This window comes from Rhea pennata, chromosome 8 (genome assembly GCF_028389875.1).
Source record: "Rhea pennata isolate bPtePen1 chromosome 8, bPtePen1.pri, whole genome shotgun sequence".
Lineage (NCBI taxonomy): Eukaryota > Metazoa > Chordata > Aves > Rheiformes > Rheidae > Rhea > Rhea pennata.
In genome coordinates, this window is record NC_084670.1 from 21,172,424 (window position 1) to 21,191,646 (window position 19,223).

The following is a 19,223-nucleotide window of genomic DNA, read 5'->3' on the forward strand; positions in this document are numbered from 1 at the left end:
TAATTATTCAATTGTTTAAAGTCACCAGTGGTCCTACAGCTGAAAATGAGAGACAAATTTTTCAGTCTGTGAAAAGCTCCTTTTGCTAAATATTGCATGGCTCAGCCTGCAGGGCTGAAAGGTGCTGGCAATCCCACTGGGATCTGGTGTGGAAGCGAAGATGCCCTGAAGTTGCGTCTTATTCTCTGGACCCTTTTATTAGAGAGAGCTTAGGGGAAGGCTGCGCAGGGCAGGTGAAAGTAATGCCAAAATAGTTTCCTATTTTATTTTAGCATTTGCCCTTAAGGTGATTAAAACTCCAAGCAACTACGTTTTGTGCATCGTAATGTGTATTTTATTAGAACAAAGGACTATGAATCCCTTTTCCTCGCAGACTTGTACTTCAAATACAAATAAAGTACAGAAAGATAAGCTGTATCAGTGAGAGATCTAAAAATATGTCTTGTTAAGCTTGATTAATGAGATAATAAAAAGCCATAATAAGAAAAATATCCAATCAAAGTATCTTGTAAGATTTCTCCCAAACAGAAATAAAGAAACCAAGATAATGGTAAAACTTCGGAAAATTAGTAAGATATAGATTACAACCTTACTGTTTAAGACTACAGTACATAAGTTTTATACTTTCTTTGACTAGCTCTCTCTTATTTTCTCTTTCTGATGCATGGTCTAGAATTCTGATCACTGATAAGTTTTCTTTCATTGTTTTTGTATTGTTCCACAAGTATTACATCTGAATTTAAACAAAAATATATTTAAAATTCAGGTATTATAGAGTTCGTAGGTACTTGTTCCATTCAGAAAACCTTTATGCCTCTGGCACTTTAAAATAATAAAATGAAAGCAAAAACATTACTTGCATGAAGCAGTAGTAGTCAGAAAACAAACCACCTATGCTTGTCTAATCAGTAGTATATGAAGAACAAATTAGAAAGAGTAAGGAAGTTACAGTCTGATACATTATTCATTTTTATTCAGTAGCTGGGACATGAGCGTAACCACAGGATACAGAAAGCAGTAGCTAGGGAGACTGGAAAGATACCACAAAAGAAACGGAGGTGGGAAGAGCAGTAGCTTTGGATGGCAGCAGAACGCACACCACCAGTAGGTTAGCAGTCTGTATCCACAACACACATGTCTGTCCAGACGTGGAGCCTTCCCTCGCTAGGACTGCACTCACATCTGGTAAAACCAGAGGAGGGGCTGGTGGCAGTCTCACAAGGAGAGGGCAGGGGAGCAGGGCTGCTGAGGGGGCACACAGCTGGGAGAAGAGCAAATAGCAGCAGTTCAGGGACAGTGTAGAGGGGGAAGGAAGGAAAAGGAATGTGAGGACTTCACACCACACCCAGTGGTAATACTAAAGCAAGGGAAAAGTGCCAATTTTGAATTGTGAAACTTACTCTGCTACTACTAAGTATCAAAGAAGTAGGTACCTCATCTCCCTCTGGTGGCTGGTCCACAGAAGACAGTGAACTTCTGCTGCAAACAGTTACTTGTTATCTGAAGTGCAATCACATCTGTGTGAAGGTTTGAACCCTCTTCATGACCCATGCTGAAAAGAAATATGGTTCCTTCTGAATTTCAGATTAATAAACATGAAAATGCCTTACATTTTCTAATTACATAGGCATATTCTTTTTCTCCCTGCACTGCTCAGTGAGTATCTGGTGTTTATTTTTAATCAATCTCTTTCAAGGTGTGGCTCAAGACTTCATTGAAAAGCACGAAATACAAAATGAATTTCCTCGTGGATTGTTAAGAGTGTTTCATGAACAGTTTTCATAAAACTTGCATGTGACTATGGGTCCTATCTTTTCTAATCTGACAGCTAGAGAACTGAGGTACAGCAAGATTATGCCATATCTGGCTCTTTAAGTACCTATCTAGGGCTTTTTAAACTATTTTACAATAAACTTCCCATTGATTTCAGATATTTCAAACTGGTCCCACCCTGTGAGAAGTTTGACTTTCAATGACTTGATAAGCATTACAAAGAAAATCCTGTGTTGAACACAGAAAATCTAATCTGCCAAGGTAGCACTGAACTTCACTAAAGCTTAGAACAACCTTTCTTCTCCCTCAACCTGCCTACTCATCTACTACATGCCCCCTACTATTGCAACAAGTGGCACTACTCATTATATCTTATTCATTTTCAGAGGATGATCCTAGAAACACAGAACAAGCAATAGCTTATGTCAAAAAAAATATTAAATAATTGCAGAATTAAAGATGGCTAAAAAAGGATATGCTCAAGAGGAAGAACTCAGCAACACGGGCAACTTCAAAATCCCTCTATTCTGACATTTTGTTAACTTTTTGCAACCTTAACATTTTAAATGGTTTCTTTTTCAGATGTAATGTGGTACCAACATGTCCACCAGTGAATCTCTGACCTCAAAGCAAACTCTAACTCCAACTTCAGCAAGCATACCAGACCTGGAGATTACAGAACAGGCAAGTTAGCTTCCAGCTGCAGACACCACCGAGTCCAACGTGCGTGAGAGGCACAGTGTAAGGTCTGACTGCTGGCTGCTAACCCAGCAAGCCCTAGAACATTGGTTTTGCAGCCTGCACATCCAGCAGGAAGAGGGACACAGGCCTTAGAAATAGAGAAAAACCTATGTGCACCAGAGCCCAGGGAAAAACAAAACCATAGCTGCTTGTTTCTACTAAGTCCTCAGAAAGAAGATACTACATACACTTTTTTGATGACCCAACTCAGAAGCAGTAATTTTCCCTGAGCGTTTCCAAGCATTGCCCTGTGGGTAGCTAACCCCAGCTAGCCCCGACCACGGCAGCAGCTCTCATAACTTGCTCAGGCACTGATTAAGCCCCTGAAGAAGGCCAAAGGCTGACAAAAGCGAAGGAAGCCAGCGCCTGCTCGCCTCCATGACGGCGCTCCAACCGCCTCCTCCGCAGGGAGGCCTCAGTCCGCGCGACAACCCGCCGCCGGGCAGCCCCGCCCGAGGGCAGAGCCTGCCGCCACGAGCGTCCCCTCACCGGCCCGCCCCGGCCCGCCGCGCCGCGCCGCGCCGGCGGCCGCTTCCTCTCCCACGCAGCGGGCGCGCCCCGGGGCGGGCCGGGGGCGGGGCCGGGGAGGGTGGCGGGCGGCCAATCGCGGCGCCCCGGGGAGCGGCTGCGGCGGGGCCGCTGCCCGCGCTCGCGGGGAGGATGGAGGCAGAGGGCCGGGTACCAGGGCCGCCGCTCCACCCGCCCCCCGCCGCCGCCGCCGCCGCCGGGGGAGGGGCCGAGCCCGAGCCCCCCGCTGGTGCCGCCGGCGCCGCCCGGGCGCCGCCGCCCGCCGCCGCGGCGGTGCTGGAGTTTGACGACGACGAGGACGATCTGGAGGTGTTCAGCAAGGTAGGGGCTCCGCCTGGCGGGGCGGGCGGCGGCGCCCCGGGAGCGCCCGCGGCGCTGGGGCAGTGCTCCCTCCCCTCCCTCTCCTCCCCGGCCCGGCCGCGGGGCAGGAGGCCGCCTGCCGCGCCGCGCCCCCGCCCCCGCCGGCACTTTGCCCTGCTGCGTGCGCCGCCCGGCCGCGGGTTGTGCCGCGCCGGGGAGAGTCCGGAGCGGCGGGGCGTGAGGGGCAGCGCCCGCCCGGGGCAGGCCGCACCGGCCTGTCGCGCTGCCGGGGCACGGCGAGACCCGGCCCGGGCGGCTGCGCGGGGGCTGGCGGACGCAGCACCGCCGGGGCGGGAGGCCCATCACCGCTGCCGCGGCAGGCCGTGCCCCGCGGCCGTCAGCGCTCCCGGCTGTCACCGCGACCCGTACCTCGCCGTCGCACCGCGGCGCGTCGACGGGGCGGCAGCAGCAGGAGTCCCGGGCGTCGGTGGCCCTTCCCAGCCAGGGCGCCGCCGTGGGCGGGCGGGCAGCAGGCCTCGACCCGGCTCCCCCCGGCGGCCGTTGCTCCCCGCGCCCCCCTCCCCCCCCCCCCCCGGCGGCCATTGCTCCCCGCGCCCCCCTCCCCCCCCCCCCGGCGGCCGTTGCTCCCCGCGCCCCCCTCCCCCCCCCCCCCGGCGGCCGTTGCTCCCCCCGCGCCCCCCTCCCCCCCCCCCCGGCGGCCGTTGCTCCCCCCGCGCCCCCCTCCCCCCCCCCCGGCGGCCGTTGCTCCCCCCGCGCCCCCCTCCCCCCCCCCCGGCGGCCGTTGCTCCCCCCGCGCCCCCCTCCCCCCCCCCCCGGCGGCCGTTGCTCCCCGCGCCCCCCTCCCCCCCCCCCCCGGCGGCCGTTGCTCCCCGCGCCCCCCTCCCCCCCCCCCCGGCGGCCGTTGCTCCCCGCGCCCCCCTCCCCCCCCCCCGGCGGCCGTTGCTCCCCGCGCCCCCCTCCCCCCCCGGCGGCCGTTGGCGGGGCTCCCCCCGCCGCGCGCGGGTGAGGGGCGCGGAGCAGCGGCGCTCCCCGGCCCTGCCGTCCGCCCTCGGGGCCCCTCTGTGAAGTGGGTTCGTCGCGGCCGTGCCGGGAGCAGCTGGGCAACGTCTTCCTTCTGCTCGCAGACGGTGGGAGTGTTTCGACAGGGATGATTTCGGCCGCTGCAATCCTGGCTCTCTGCCATGTCGCTCAGAAGCCGTCATTGGAATTTGCTGCTTTTGAGCGGCTGAGGAAAATTCCCTGTTACATGAGACTTCGAGTGCAGCCTTCACGTACAGTACAGCAGAGATTATTGTACCAGCGGCTCCTGCAGGGCCCTGTTGCCCGGCAGAGCCTCCCTGTGGAAGTCAGGGGCCAGCACTCATACATCTCGTGCCTCAGAGACCTCCTTAGAGCTTTTTGCAGCCCAGGAGCATTTTCCTCACCAAACCTGGGTTCTGTAAATGCTAAAGGGTATCTTGAAGTTCCAGGTAGCCTTTTCTTTGGAAAGCAAAAGTGGGGTTTGCTAGGCAAGCTATTTAAGCAATAACTATTACTGCTTTAAAATAGCCAAGGAATCTGGAGTCACTGTAATTTTATCATCACTTATATTTGTCATGAACCATATATGTATCTGTAAATTAAATAAACATTATAGCAGCATTTAAATATAAACAAATTAAATATGTCCAAGTTTCAGGATGAGTCTTCTTTTAAAAAATGAAGGGAAGTTTAGAAACGTGTACCTTTTACATAGGAGATTCAAGAAGATGACTTCTGCATTTTGATGCCAGGAATAAAATGAATATAACTGAGATATTTCAGAGTCTAGATTCTGCAAACACACATAATTAGCTGACTGTGTACATGTAAGCCAATCTTGCCACTAGTGAGGATTTTTAATGAATTTCCTGTTGTGTCAGCTGGCATCAAGTAGTTTAGATGAGAATCTGGAATTTTGTGACAAAATTCCAGTCATCTTGGTACTGAGAGGTGTGGAATGGAAAGCAGCTGAAAATGTAAACCAGAATATGCTTTAACACCTTAGAAACCAGAGAATAAATAAGGAGTTAAATGCAGTGTTCAAGTTAATCCTAAGACTGAGATGTGACTTCTTTTAAACCATGATGATAGTATCAACAATATTAAAAAATATGAAAATAGTTTCCATATTAAGGCCTAGTTCCATGTCCTTTTGGGACCCACACTTTGGATTGGATACATATCAGTAGTGCTCTTGGTGCCTGCGGTGTGATTCCTGTTGCAGTGCTTTTATTAACTTGCACATCAACATATCTCCTCAGTCTCTCCCAGGCTTAAATGAGCAAATATCTTTCACAGTAATAAAGAACAATTTTATTTTTTCCCCAAGTTAGTGCAGTTTCAGGTGTGATTTTTCAAGACTCTTGTAATGTTGCTGTCATTATTCTGTAGTGTAGAAGAGTAAATACATGTAATGGAAATTAAATGTGTTCAGATACCCTAATACTCTGAGATACTAAGAGCAAAATGAAATTTCCTTTAACATGACACTCATTGATTCCTTTAATATGGGTATAAGCTGTGGTAAACTATGATACGGCTAGCATGTATAATGCTTCTCATTTTGTACTGGTTTGGTTAAGACAAGATTTAACTCCTGCCTTTTCAGCCATTAAAAAAGTGAGCATGTGATGAATCACTTTGCCTTATCAAGACTACATCTAAAATATAAAATAAAAACATGCAGGGAGTTAAGGTAGAAAAATATAAATAGAGGGCTAAGGCCCTGTTCAGCCTTCTAAATTGTTGTGCAACAGGATGTGTGACAGTAGAGATAAACAGGAAATATTTTTCCTATTTGAAAATATATGATGGCAAACATAATTTCAGTAGGAATATAAACTAAATGTGTATTTTCTGTATTTCTCTAAACAAGATATATTTTTGGTACATGTAAATAAAAAACATTGGAATAGGAGTTTCATTCCTAGGAACTATATATTTAAACTGAGACTGCAGTACAATTTGTGATATTCATGGAGTTTAAGGCCAGAAGGGACTATTAGGTGATTTAATGGTCTGTAACTTATAAGAGGTCAGGCTAAATTTCACCAAGTTATCTATGTTTTATTGAAGCATAACTTGGGTTTAGTTAAATCATATTTTCTAGAAAAGCATCCTGTCTTGATTTGACATTAAGAGACGAATGGTTCACTGAACTTTTATGCAAAAGCAGTGCTAAAATACAATTTCAGTTTTGTTTCTCATTTTGAATTCTTTGGCTTTTGCCAGTAAGCTCTGGCAGTTCTGCATGTGGGTATCTATTGCCTATTAATACAATACATCAACAACTGCATTGCTTGTTTGTTACAGGAGTGATGTTCCTTGAGAATAAAGACAAGTATAGACGATACAAGTTACTGTTTATATATCCAAATATCTACATATTTAAATTTCAGCCACCTGTATTCACACAAAATGTTTCCTGATTATTTTAAATCTTATCAACTGTTAATGCATGCAAAGCAAAGTAATAACTATTTCTGTAAACAAGAGAACGTGTCACACTGTGAAAATATTGCACTCCTGTCAAATCATGGACATGTGCATTCACTGGTTATATATAGACCAGAAATTCATAGTTTCCTTTCAGGTGAAGGTTTGAGGGTCGATCTTTTTGAGATGAGGAAAATCTGTGAGGCTGATTCTGGATTGCACCTCCTATTTGTTTATGTGCCATATATGAAAGGGAAACTCTGAACTATTTTTTTCTGTAACATAGCGTTCCAAGGCACAGTTGTATTAAATAGCATTTTAATGGGGTTTCCCACATGGCTATCCTTAAGTAGCAGCGTGGAATTTGCAGGCCGAACTCTGTCGAAGCCGTAGTGCAGTGCAGTGCCTGACGGTGAAATTGACTTCATTTTTCTTGGTTTAGTCAGTAAAAGTGGACCAGGTACCAAACTGCTGAAAAATGGGATTCTTAAAAATTGCCACCCTCAATTCCCTAAGCTATTACTCAAGATGTAAACACAAGGTTTTTATTTTATGAAAATTCATAGATATGAAACCTGATAGTGTCATAAACCATTGATTCAGTATCCTCTGACATATTTCAAATATTACAGATGAGTATCTTACTTGGTAACTAACTCTGATAAAGCATTATATAACACAAGCTGCTTTTCTCTTTATCCTAATTTCAGTTACCATGGAAAAAATTCTGAGATCTTTTTAGTGGAGACAGCTTCTCAAGGTTGAATTATGGATCACACAACTTGCTTTATTCCACCAGTTTCAACACGTAAAGTACCATAGATATCGCAATATTGCAGTATCAATTCAGTTAATCTTTGTGTTCCTTGTTATTGATGTGGTGACCAAGCATTGACAAAGCTGTCAGCACTTTTGTTAAAATCTTAATCTGTTCTCATTTCAGAACTTTTTTTTTAATATTTGTCTCCATTCTATAATGACAGAAAACTTAGTTCATGGTATTTCTGGAAAAGATGCATCTGCCCACTTCAAAACTGCATAAAGGCTATTTTTTTTCTTCCAAAACAAGCTGATCAGGGATTTCAGACTGATTTATAAGTGAAAGTCTCAACCAAGGAACCAACTATTCTACCATCTGTCTTCCTCCATTTCTTTGCTTCTTTGAAGAATGCACAAACAACTAAGCTATTCTCTAATAAGATTAATCTTGCCACCACTTCCTTCCAGGCGTATTTTAGATATCTATCCGCAAAAGATTGCAAGCACTGAATCCTGATTGGAATGGATGGAGGCACCAGAAGTCAAGCATCTAAGCTCTAGTGAGGAGTGATGTTTAGGCAGACCCCTGGACTGAATGTTTTCTACAGAGAGCTCTAGGCAGCTCTGTGCTCAGTGTGGGTTTTAGCTTATTTTGTGGCTGCTCATGCTGTTTGAGTGTTTTCCTTAGCTTACTAATTTTGGAGTCTCACTGACTAATTTCAGCCCAATGTGAGACAACGATTACATATCTGCAAGTTTTAGAGGAAAGAGACCCAGAACAAAGCCCCCACGCAGCAGGAGCTGAGTGTTTTTCTGCCTGTTTGTTTTCCTGGCCAGTGATTCAAAATGCACAAAGCTACTTGCTGATCAACACACAGCACTACCAATGATCTGTCCATAAAGGGGCTGGAAGGGAGAAGAAGGTGGGAGATGAGAGGTTGGGGGGTGTAGGAAGGGGAGATGAAGCAGAAGTTTAGGATGTAGGAAGCCTCGTTTTTGGATGTTTCAGTCCAAGTCATCTGAGTCTGGAGATTCGTGATTCTGCCTTTGGGCAAGACGTCTAGTGTTAGATATCTACAATATATATCCTATAATAGGAAACGCCACACACTTAAGATTAGACCTGCAAGACTGCAGTCTGCAGTATGGTTACAAAATGTATTCATCGGATCATGTGTCTTCAAAATGCATTACCTGCAGGACAGGACCTTGGTGGTGGATAAGGAAGAAAAAAGATTAAAGTTTTTTTTTTAAAAGTGCTAGAGGCAATGTCTGTTGTTCTGTGCCACAAAACTTCCCTCCCCATTTTGTGTGTGCACACAAAAACATAGTTCCAACTGCAAAATTATGGCTATACAAAGATAGAATTTTATCTGGTTACTACACTTTTTTTTTTTTTTTTACCATGTTCCTGTGATGACATCTCACTTACACTGCACAAACTTCAAGAACTACTAGAAGTGAACCTGAAGTATGAAGATAAAGAAAGAGAAACAAATGCAGATGCTAATTTAAAACTCACATGCATTCATTTATGTGTGGGTGATGTTAGAACCATATACAACAAAGCTAGAGACCTGCTTATTCTATGCACTTTTCTTTCGGGTTTTTTCTTCAGTATTTTGTTTCACAAAGCACACATTCATTGGTGCCTCCATATGGAAGTACACTTTCACGAATCTACCTGTATGAAGCACTTTTTAAGTAGCAACCTAGAAAGAGGAATGAAACACTAAGATATTAATGACCCAAAGGAAATGAGAAAGTGTGAAATACATTTGGCTTTTTCCAGTTTAAGCCTTTCAGTCATTCTTCCTCAAGTATATGGCTGGTCAAGTCCCTTACATGCTCGCAAGTATTTCTTTCCCTGAGAATTTCAGATTGTGTCAGTACTTTGAACTGCATGGTCTATTCGAAACTATCACTTGCAGAAAGCTATTCTCATTCTTCATATAAAGCATGTCCAAGTAGTGTTAGATAACAAGGCAAACACAGCTTTTCTGTTTATTCTCCACAATGCAAATCAGTGCTGACTAGACATCAGTATAGAAATGATGTATAGGAGCAGACTGAATAAAATAAGTATAATGAATGACAGGCATACAAGTAAGCAGCTATACCATATTTAAAGCTGTTGCTTTTAATCTTCCACCTTGTTTTTGTTTCCTTGTTCAAAGAACTGTACATAAGTAATGAGAGGAACACTGATACATTACTGGTTTTATTGTGCGATTCTCAATATAAATTTAAACTCCATATTGTGAGATTATACCGATAATTCTAAAGAAAAGAGATAGCAGTAGACAAGGAGGTTTTAAGGAGGAAAAGAATGAGAGGAAAAGCTAGGCCAAAGAAAGTTTTTATCTAGCTGAATTCAAAAGCTAAACCCAAAGTAACCTCAGTAACGCTATGATGTTGTACTCTTCAGTCCCACAAGATCAGTCTTAAGACAATACATATTCTAGTTTGCATGGGCTCACACTGTTCCACTCCTGATGCTTTAACAGTTTTCTCTCGAGCAACTGCCCTTTTTTCCCCTGCTATATGGTTAGTAAGGCACTAGAAAGGGCAACTTTGTGAAAGTGCCACTTGGCACTTGGCACAAGCCACAAAAGCTTGTTTGCGAGAGAGTGCTTGCCTTGAGATTGCTTGAGTAAACAAGCATGCGGTTTTTTACTGTGGTATAAAACTTTTATAAAGGTAGTTTTGGTCACTCTGAAAGGAATGTTTTCACAATGTGAAGGAGCAATAGTCTTTCTAGAGCAGTAGTTTGGCCCTTGGCATCTTAGGTCGCATGCCGAGGATGTTGTAGTCTGCGCTGGCTTGGTGGCAGCAAGCCTGCCCCCGGCCAAGAGCCATATTTCGTTAGTGCAGGTTGCCACAAAGGTGAGTGGTGAGCCCCCATCCAGATGACACAGTCTGTTACAGCTGAATTCAGCCTTTAGGTTGCACATGATTCCCAAGCAGCAATGGTGGCTCACGTGCAGTCATCCTTTCTACGGCATGTTCCTATCTGGTGTCTTCCATAGGACTCCACAGTTTACCTGACCTCAGATACAAAATTAATGCTGATATTTCCATTTTGCCCAGGCAGCTTGCCTGTTCCTGGTGGTGCAGTTCAGTGCGGGTGCTCTGGTTTATTTGCCCTCTCAGCTGCCTAACAAAGCAAACAGGCTTTGCACGGGACTTCCGTGACACTAGTTATGCTTCCCTTTGCGGCATGCACTGCGTAAGGGTGTTTGGAGAAAGTGGTAAGTGCAGCAGGCATTCACACTGGGCCCCCACTGCCATTTTTCTGTTGAGTTACAGAAAGTAACGAGCTAGAGAGAAAAGCTGAGAGTTTCTTAAATAGGGCTCCTGTCTCACCCTACCCTGCTGCATCACCGATTTATAAAGTGCCACATTCCACTTTCAGTAATTTAAGCAGAAATCCAAGGTGGAGACATTCTAGGCCAGTTCCCATGTCTAGAAAAAACACTATTTCAGTGGCAGACTCTATTGACTGTAATATTGTCACAGCTGCTGATTCTTGCAGTAACCCTTTAGGAAGCTATTAAACTCTATTGTAAAGCTCTGTGTCTATGCTTAACAATTTTTACCTCCTGTGGTTACATAATACAGATCATATTCTTAAGCACAGGAGTTACAGTATCAGGTGAAGATTAGAGTTCAGCAGAGGTCGGTGCCAATATGTCAGAGAATTAATGCTTTCTGGCTAGTTAGATGATATGTTTGGGGTTGTCATATATCCTGGAATATCCTTGAAGAGCTCTGCCAGCTGCTAGCAGGCAGGCTTGGAAGATAGGTAGTATCCTTTGCATCCTTATTTGTGCCAGGTTCAAGTGGACACATCAGGATAATTGATTTTCATGATATTATTTAGAAACGTTGTTTTAAATAGCCATTTATTATCCAGTTTCCTATGTAAACTTTTTGATTTTTTCTAAAGAGAAGCCAGTTCTCATTGACTGGAAACTTTAAAATGTTATTTTCCACTAAATATAGCCATAACAGTAAATGTCATTTTTTTGCTTTAGAAGAAGAATTAATATTCTTACCTTTTGAGTATGTTCACAAGCAGCTTTATCAATTACCATACACTTATTATGATTTTATTTTTTAATTATGTCAGAAGGTATTTCTGACATAAGATATATTTCAGAATACTGAAGAAGTATTTCTTTTTCACAAAATAATTTTGATTCTTTATTTATGTCTGATTTTAATTTTAGAAAACTGAAATTCAGTGAAAACACAAAAAGGAATTTTTAAATTTTTCATTAATTAAAATACTTCATTGCATTGGATATATAGCAGAAGCAGTATAAAATATTTGATATTTAAAATACAGTGATTTATTTTAATTAATTTATTAATTAGGGGAGGTGAATTCGTAAATTGAATTTATTTTCCTAGTCACCCTATTCTTCAAGATTTTAAAGTAATAGATCTCATCCAGACTTGCACCACGAGGAGCAAATGAGATTTCTTGCCTGTTTCCAGTTGGTTTCTCAGCATTTGAGTGATAACCACTAAACTCAATGAGCAGAACAAGCTGTTATGAGGAAGTATTCTTCGAATGCGGTGGTGAAAGTGGCTGATGTTATCAAAAGGTGGCTTTGCACTTCAGCAAACCAATGGCCTCAGACACTTTAGAAATTAAGCAGCAAATTTATACTGCATTTTTACCTGGTTTTTAAATCATTAATTAAATGTATGTCTCTGTAATAGTTTTCCATTTCAAAATTTATTTTAAAATATATTTGAAGTAAAATATCCAATTTCAATAAAAATTTTGATTTGTGTTTTGTTATTTTTTGTAAATCATCATTTTTTATCCACCCTGTTCAGGTTATTAGAGATAATTCAAGCTTCTTAAGTCCTGAGTAACTTGCTTCTAACAATTGTAAGAAAGTTGGTAGGTATCCGACAGTTACCAGGACCTTGGATTCATAACTAGTTTTAGCATTCACAGGCAAGTTGTCTTTCTAGGTATGCATAACATTCTTGTCAAACAGTAGCATTTTGCTTTTCCATCAGTAATAGAATAAATCTCATTTCTTATATGCTCACTGAAGCAAATACTGAAAAGGATAACAAATTTGCAATGTATTAAATAATTCTCTCATCTGCCCTTTGTTTTACCTGTTTATTTTAAAACTTGCTATTTAGCATCTGAGATGTGTGTGTTTATGTAAATATGTATTGATAAGGATATTCTTGTGTGTTATCTGTAGGATGCATCACTGGCTGAGGCAAACTCATTCAGCCCTTCAATGCCAACATCCCCTTCATCTATGATAAACCAGTATAAATTTGAAGATGAACCAGAATTAAGAGATCTCTTCATTACAGTCGATGATCCTGAAAGCCACATTACAGCCATTGAAACATTTATTACGTACAGAGTAGTCACAAAGGTAAGCTTCTGTTGCTGGTCTTAATGGCTTACATTAATAACAGTAGTAGTATTTTCTTTTCTATATTACAACCTTAAAAGAATTTTGACTCTTCTTGAGGATCGTTCTCTGACATCTAAACTCAGACTTCAAAATTATACTCTGATTCTGCTATGAGTTAGAGACCACTAAAGCTGTACGAAACTGTGGGCTTGATTGTGAAAGCAAATCCAGTATGGTAAGTCTACACACATACATATTCAGGAATTTTATGATGAGAAAATAGATAGTTAATATTCCTTCACCAAAAAATCAGTTCTACATGAAAATAGCATTTTCTACTGTGATCTTTGATAGGACTATGAAACAGCAGAAAGACTGATTCAGTTTGAAGACACAGTATCAGACAAAGTATTCATGACTTTTGGATCAGTTGCAGAGTAGTGATCTTTTTCCTTGCCTAAATGTTACCTGCTACAAAGCCTTTTGATTCCATTCTCTTGTAATTACAACATCCACTTTCACACAGAAGTTTGTTTCCTGTTTACAGTTGCATGTTATTTCTGGGGAAGCACCAGCAATTCTCAAATGAAAAGACAATATTAGGAATCGAATTAGTGTATTTTTAGCTGTCCTGAATGCAAATTATTCACTAGGAATAAGGAATAAAGTCAGCATTATGAGACCAGCCAGCTCTTTTGGGATTATCAGCAAGTATTCTGCAGGCTGCATTTTGAGATTTGCAGTGTGAATTTATTTTACTTTGAGTTCTTTTTAAAAGATTCATTTTAAGCCAAGTTTTCAAATGGGAATTATTCATCTTTAAATAAGCGAAGATATCAATTCCTCATAAAATATTTAAAGAATGGGACGAGAGCTATCTTTGCTAGGTTACTAGCAATAATTTTCACTTTACGCATGTTTATGCAGAGGAGAGATTTTTTTTTTCCAGGCAAATATGGAAGGTCTGTAGGTGGATTTCTTTTGCCTTTTTATCTATTCTGTCCTTTCTTACCATATTTAATTTGTAGTGCTGGTTGATGATGATAAAGTAATAGCATTCCTCCCACATACCTTGAGAATTTTTATTCAGCCCTCAAAAATGATTAGATTACAAAAGTATGTTTGAGTTTTTTAGAATTTACTTGCATCACGTTATAACTCTCTGTGCAACAGTGAATGCTAAACAGATATTACGTTAGTGAAAAAAGGCTCTTTTCTACATTGATTCCAGAAGATAGGTCAGTGATTAAATAAGTCTCATGGTTCGACAAATTTTCAACAGTGTAATAAGCATTTTTTCCTAAGCATTAAAGATTTGTTGGCAATTTTGAGCAAGGAGTACAAAACTAGAATTGATGATGGAATGTAAAATCAATTAAACCGTGCAACGAAATTTATTTCTATGCTATGGTAAGGTTTTCATGTTTTGAACATTGGGATTGTTGATTGCACTGTAGAAATGAACAGCAACTAGCTAGCATGGGAAAATAGAACCATGCATCTTTTTACTACAAGTTCTCAATTTTCTTAAAAAGATATATATATTGTTCTTTTTTTTTTCCATTCTGTGCCTGTTTTTTTTATGGTTTTCAGACATCTCGCTCTGAATTTGACTCCAGTGAATATGAAGTTCGAAGACGGTATCAGGATTTCCTGTGGTTGAAGAGCAAACTGGAAGAAGCACACCCAACACTAATTATTCCCGTTCGTTTGCTGAAATTTATGTTATTTTTATTGTTTATAAGATGGGTCCAATTTTATGCAGGGATGTTTGAGGTCTTTCTTGAGTTTTTGAAATCTCACAAAGACTAATCTACTTTCGTTAGCTTTGTATGTATGTGATAGTTAAAAATCCCATGGGGTATCTTCCAGCTATTGTAATTTATTTCACTCTTTCTTAGTTTTAGTTGTATTCTGCTGCACTATCTGCTACAAGAACCAGTTTATACCACTGCTGAATATGCTAATTTTATAACAATTTGTTTTTACTTGATGGATTTTACAAGATACACCTATGTATACCTACTTACTTTTAGTAAGTAGAAGAACTTTTGTAATACCCTTGATATTATGCAGTTATGCAATATATTTTTTCTTTTTTCCTTAGCCATTGCCTGAAAAATTCATAATGAAAGGAATGGTGGAACGATTTAGTGATGAATTCATTGAGACTCGAAGAAAAGCTTTACATAAATTTCTGAACCGCATTGCTGATCATCCAACTCTAACTTTTAATGAAGACTTCAAAATTTTTCTTACTGCACAGGCTTGGGTAAAATGATTTTATTTTTATTTACAGCTATAGGAAACCATGTCTTGCCTTAGAAGAATAAACTAGAAGTCTTGTTAGTTCAGTATACCACAGTCTGCAACCATGGCTTGCTACAAAAGTGTCAAAAGAAAGCATGAAATTTACAGAATAATATTCCCACAAGATAACTTTATCTGTGGTGTGTTTGGTAATAATCGTGTATTGCCATAAGGACTGCAGTACCTTCCAGTGCAGTTTTGTTGCTGCATATTGGTTTTCTGTGGCAAGTTTGTGCCCTTTTAACTTTCCATGCTTTTTGTTATACATACAAGCTTCCAAGACTATTTGAAAAGTAATTATTGCTTTGGCATAGTGCTTTTTCCTCTGTTTTTTTTTTTTTTAAGTTACACTAATCTCAGAAATAAACAGCCTTTGAATTTCCTATTGTATTTTTGCAAGAACTGTCCAGATATTAGAGTTCTGTACTCAGAAAGCCTGCCTCTGGACTTCAGCAAAGGTTATTCTAGCAACACATATAAATAGTTACTTCCTCCAATGGCAACATTTTTTGTTTTTCTGAATGGCTTCTTTTTGTAATTGTTACCTCTATTTTTCTGCTCAAAAGGCTAAATTGCAGACTAACTAACACCCTAAAGAATGAAAGGGTAAACATTTCTGTCATTTTTAATCATTCTTTTTGAGAGCACGATACACAGCATGCTTATGTTTGTCCAGAGAAGCTTAACTAATAAATGCACATGACTCTTACAGTTCTAAGACTGGTCTAATAATTTTGGAGTAAGTTTGATACACTAAAAAGACATCTGACTTTTTTTATTTCACTGAGGTTTACGTATGTATTTCTGTCAAAAAAAAAAGAGAAAAGGAAAGCCTTAAATAACAAATTATTTTTAGAGAATTTAAAAATGTGCATGAAGGTAAACACAGCTTGCTTTGTTTTTAGGAACTTTCATCACACAAGAAGCAGGGTCCTGGTTTGCTGAGCAGAATGGGACAAACAGTAAGAGCTGTAGCATCCTCAGTAAGAGGAGGAGTTAAAAATCGACCAGAAATGTTTACAGAAATGAATGATTATATGGAAACATTTAGTCAGAAAATAAATGTATTGGACAAAATAGCTCATAGAATTTACAAGGAGGAAAGGGGTAAGTAGCAAACAGCAAAAACCTTTTTTTGATTTAAGATATAAATATATTGAAGAAGTGAGTTGATCTGAAAAATAAACTTATTTTCCTTATTTTCATTGTGCCAGACAAAATACTTGTTTCGAGCAAGCAGGGAAAAAGAGAGATTTGTATTTATTTTAATGGTCATCCTTTTGGCATACATTCAAATTAGCTTGAATAACCTGTTAGTAATTTGCTTAGCATATCATGAAACTATTTGATGAGGAAATTAGAAAGAAGAAAATACAAGTCCAGCTAGCTTTTTACTGTGGTTATTGGAGAGCTACATGACAGTTTGTTTTGTACTTTTAGTGAAATGTAAATAGTTACAGTTTTATCTGCTATATCATACTGGCATAATGCTGTTCAGATTCCAAATCCCAAGGTCTCTTGGTTTTTTTTGGTTTGATTCTGCAGCTTTGTTTCTGTATTGACATGGCAGAAGTTTTTAAAAAATTTAAAAGCTTTACTATTGACCATAATTTCTGTCATGGGAAACTGCCTAGTAGTTTTCCTTGATTAAGAAAGATGACTTCCTAAGCTTAAATTTTTGCTTAACAGTTAACACGTACTTGGCACTCTAAATTATTTAATTCCTGAGACTGACACCTATCCCAGACTAGCCATGGTCATTAGAATTTCCTCTGGTAAGTACTTCAGGGATTTTGCATGTGTATAAAATATAATTTGAAGAGCTACACTGTGTTCCATAATAACTGAGACCTTATGCCTTAGTGTGCAGTTCCAGATCTCGGAGTGTTCTGATTAAGTTGGACTAAGTTATGTAAAGAGAACATATGTTGCTGGGAAGAACTCCTTTTGACATACTTCAGTGGAAATAGTTGGCTGAGATCCTTAGTTTCAAGGCATCAATGCCAAAATGTTTGTTGTTAAACCTTGCGAATTTTGATACATCCCCAAGTGCTGCTGGACAGTTCTTCTTTCTAGATTTTCCAAATAGCAATCTGAAGATCACTTGCAGTGTGCAGAGCAGCACTGTTGTGGACATGAACTGCTGAGAGCTGTGAATCAGAAAATATTCTTGCTAGTGGCAGCTCAACATGGGGTTCTTAATTACATCTTCCATGAAGTTTTTTCGTCCAAATAATATCAAAGAAAACATTACACTGTTCATGGCATACAACCATGTATGCTTTGCCTCTGTTGTTGGATATTTCTTCATTATAAATTCAGTTGTGACAAAACTGTGGTTTCAATATATGAACAAAGCATTCGTGGTACCCTCCTGTAAACATGCAGACTTCTGGTCATATCTAGCCTTGCCAACTTCTGTACTACCAAAGGACACAAAAAATTCTGGGCCTTAATCTTTCTGATGTACCACAACAGACAGGCTTAGAGATGATTATCATTGGGACTAGAAACATAAGAGAAATAATTCCTAGAATATCTATATATTTAGATTGATACAAAGTACTGGAAGACTGCCTGTTGCTCAGGGTTGCAATAGCCTTTGTCTGTCTACATGATGACAACATGAAGTAATTCAGTGCTGACAGATTTCTGGGAATTGCTTAGTTACAATAGCTTCATTTATTAATTCATAACAATGAACTGCAGTTTATTTATCTTGGTCATTTGAGCAAATTTAAACTTTTGCCTCAGTAAATACAAGGTTGCGATTAGTATCACTTAGACATCTATTAATGAACAAAAGACTAATATGTGCCTATGTTCCTGTTAAGAGTATTTTAATGAAATGAAGGAATACGGCCCCATCCACACACTTTGGTCAGCATCAGAAGAAGACATAGCAGACTCCCTAAAAGGTGTTGCCAGCTGCATTGACAAGTGTTGCAAGGCTACCGAGAAACGAATGGCAGGGCTCTCGGAAAATCTGCTGCCAATTATACATGAATATGTTCTCTACAGTGAAATACTGATGGTAAGGTTTCCTTAAGGATTGCTTATGGCAATATATGAAGTTCGGCTTAGTCCAGTGTCATACTTTACCAGAGAGTTTGCAACTGATGAAAATGATTTTGCAGTCACTCCATTAACTGTTCTTCCTAAGCTAGTAGAGCACAGGATAGATGTCCATTAGCAGAAAATCAGGTTTGTCCTGTTCTCCTTGTTAATCAGGCAAGAGGCATACTCTTTCAGATGAGAAGCTCTTGAGAGTTTTTATTTTTGTTCTGGTAACTCCTCTTCTATTTTTTATGGCAGGCAGTCCGTAGAAGCTGTGCTAGAGTGTCTGTTTTTTTGTCATTTTAAGAGAGCTCTGTATTCTAGCAGACAGGTTCAAGGAACAACAGCCTAGAAAGACCTCTTTTGGTACTGGTGAAATATTAACTTATCTAGAAATAGATCGTTTTGGAGAAAAGAGGGGGAGAGATTTTTTCCTTCCTAGGATATACTTGTAAATTTTGTTTTCTTTTTCCAGAGCAGCAGGGAATTTCCATTTTGTACATTATTAGATAAGCATACTTTGGTGTTTGCCATAAGGTGATGTATACCCTCGGTTCCATTAGTGGAAGTCACACACTAGTGAACCCAGCTTTTTGAGGGCTGTTTAACCCCTCATCACAGATGCCTTCCTGTGCTGCTGCCAAGATAATGCACAGATGTACGGTTGAAGGTTTATCCAGTAAAAGGAGTTAATCCTTGCATTTTTCAGTGTTGGGAGTTCAGTCTTAAACTGAGGAAAGAGATGAATTCATAGCTAAAATATTTACATCTAAACTGGCTCCTTCCTAACTGACTCACAGGGAGTGTAACTCCCTATACTAATCTGACTCAGAGTACAAGAAATTACAGTAAATATTATATTAAAAATTATATCCA

The 19,223-nt window shown here is 40.7% G+C and overlaps 1 protein-coding gene across 1 annotated transcript in view; it reads left to right on the forward strand.

The window, feature by feature from the left end:
* The first annotated feature begins 3,112 nt into the window (after nt 1–3,112).
* SNX7 (sorting nexin 7) overlaps nt 3,113–19,223 on the forward strand; it is a 32,096-nt gene continuing 15,985 nt past the window's right edge. Inside the window, exons 1-6 of the mRNA XM_062581500.1 lie at nt 3,113–3,363; nt 12,816–12,998; nt 14,574–14,684; nt 15,088–15,252; nt 16,196–16,397; nt 18,125–18,324. Of these exons, the coding sequence (XP_062437484.1) occupies nt 3,175–3,363; nt 12,816–12,998; nt 14,574–14,684; nt 15,088–15,252; nt 16,196–16,397; nt 18,125–18,324 (1,050 nt within the window). The 5' untranslated portion in view covers nt 3,113–3,174. The remainder of the gene's footprint in view (nt 3,364–12,815; nt 12,999–14,573; nt 14,685–15,087; nt 15,253–16,195; nt 16,398–18,124; nt 18,325–19,223) is intronic.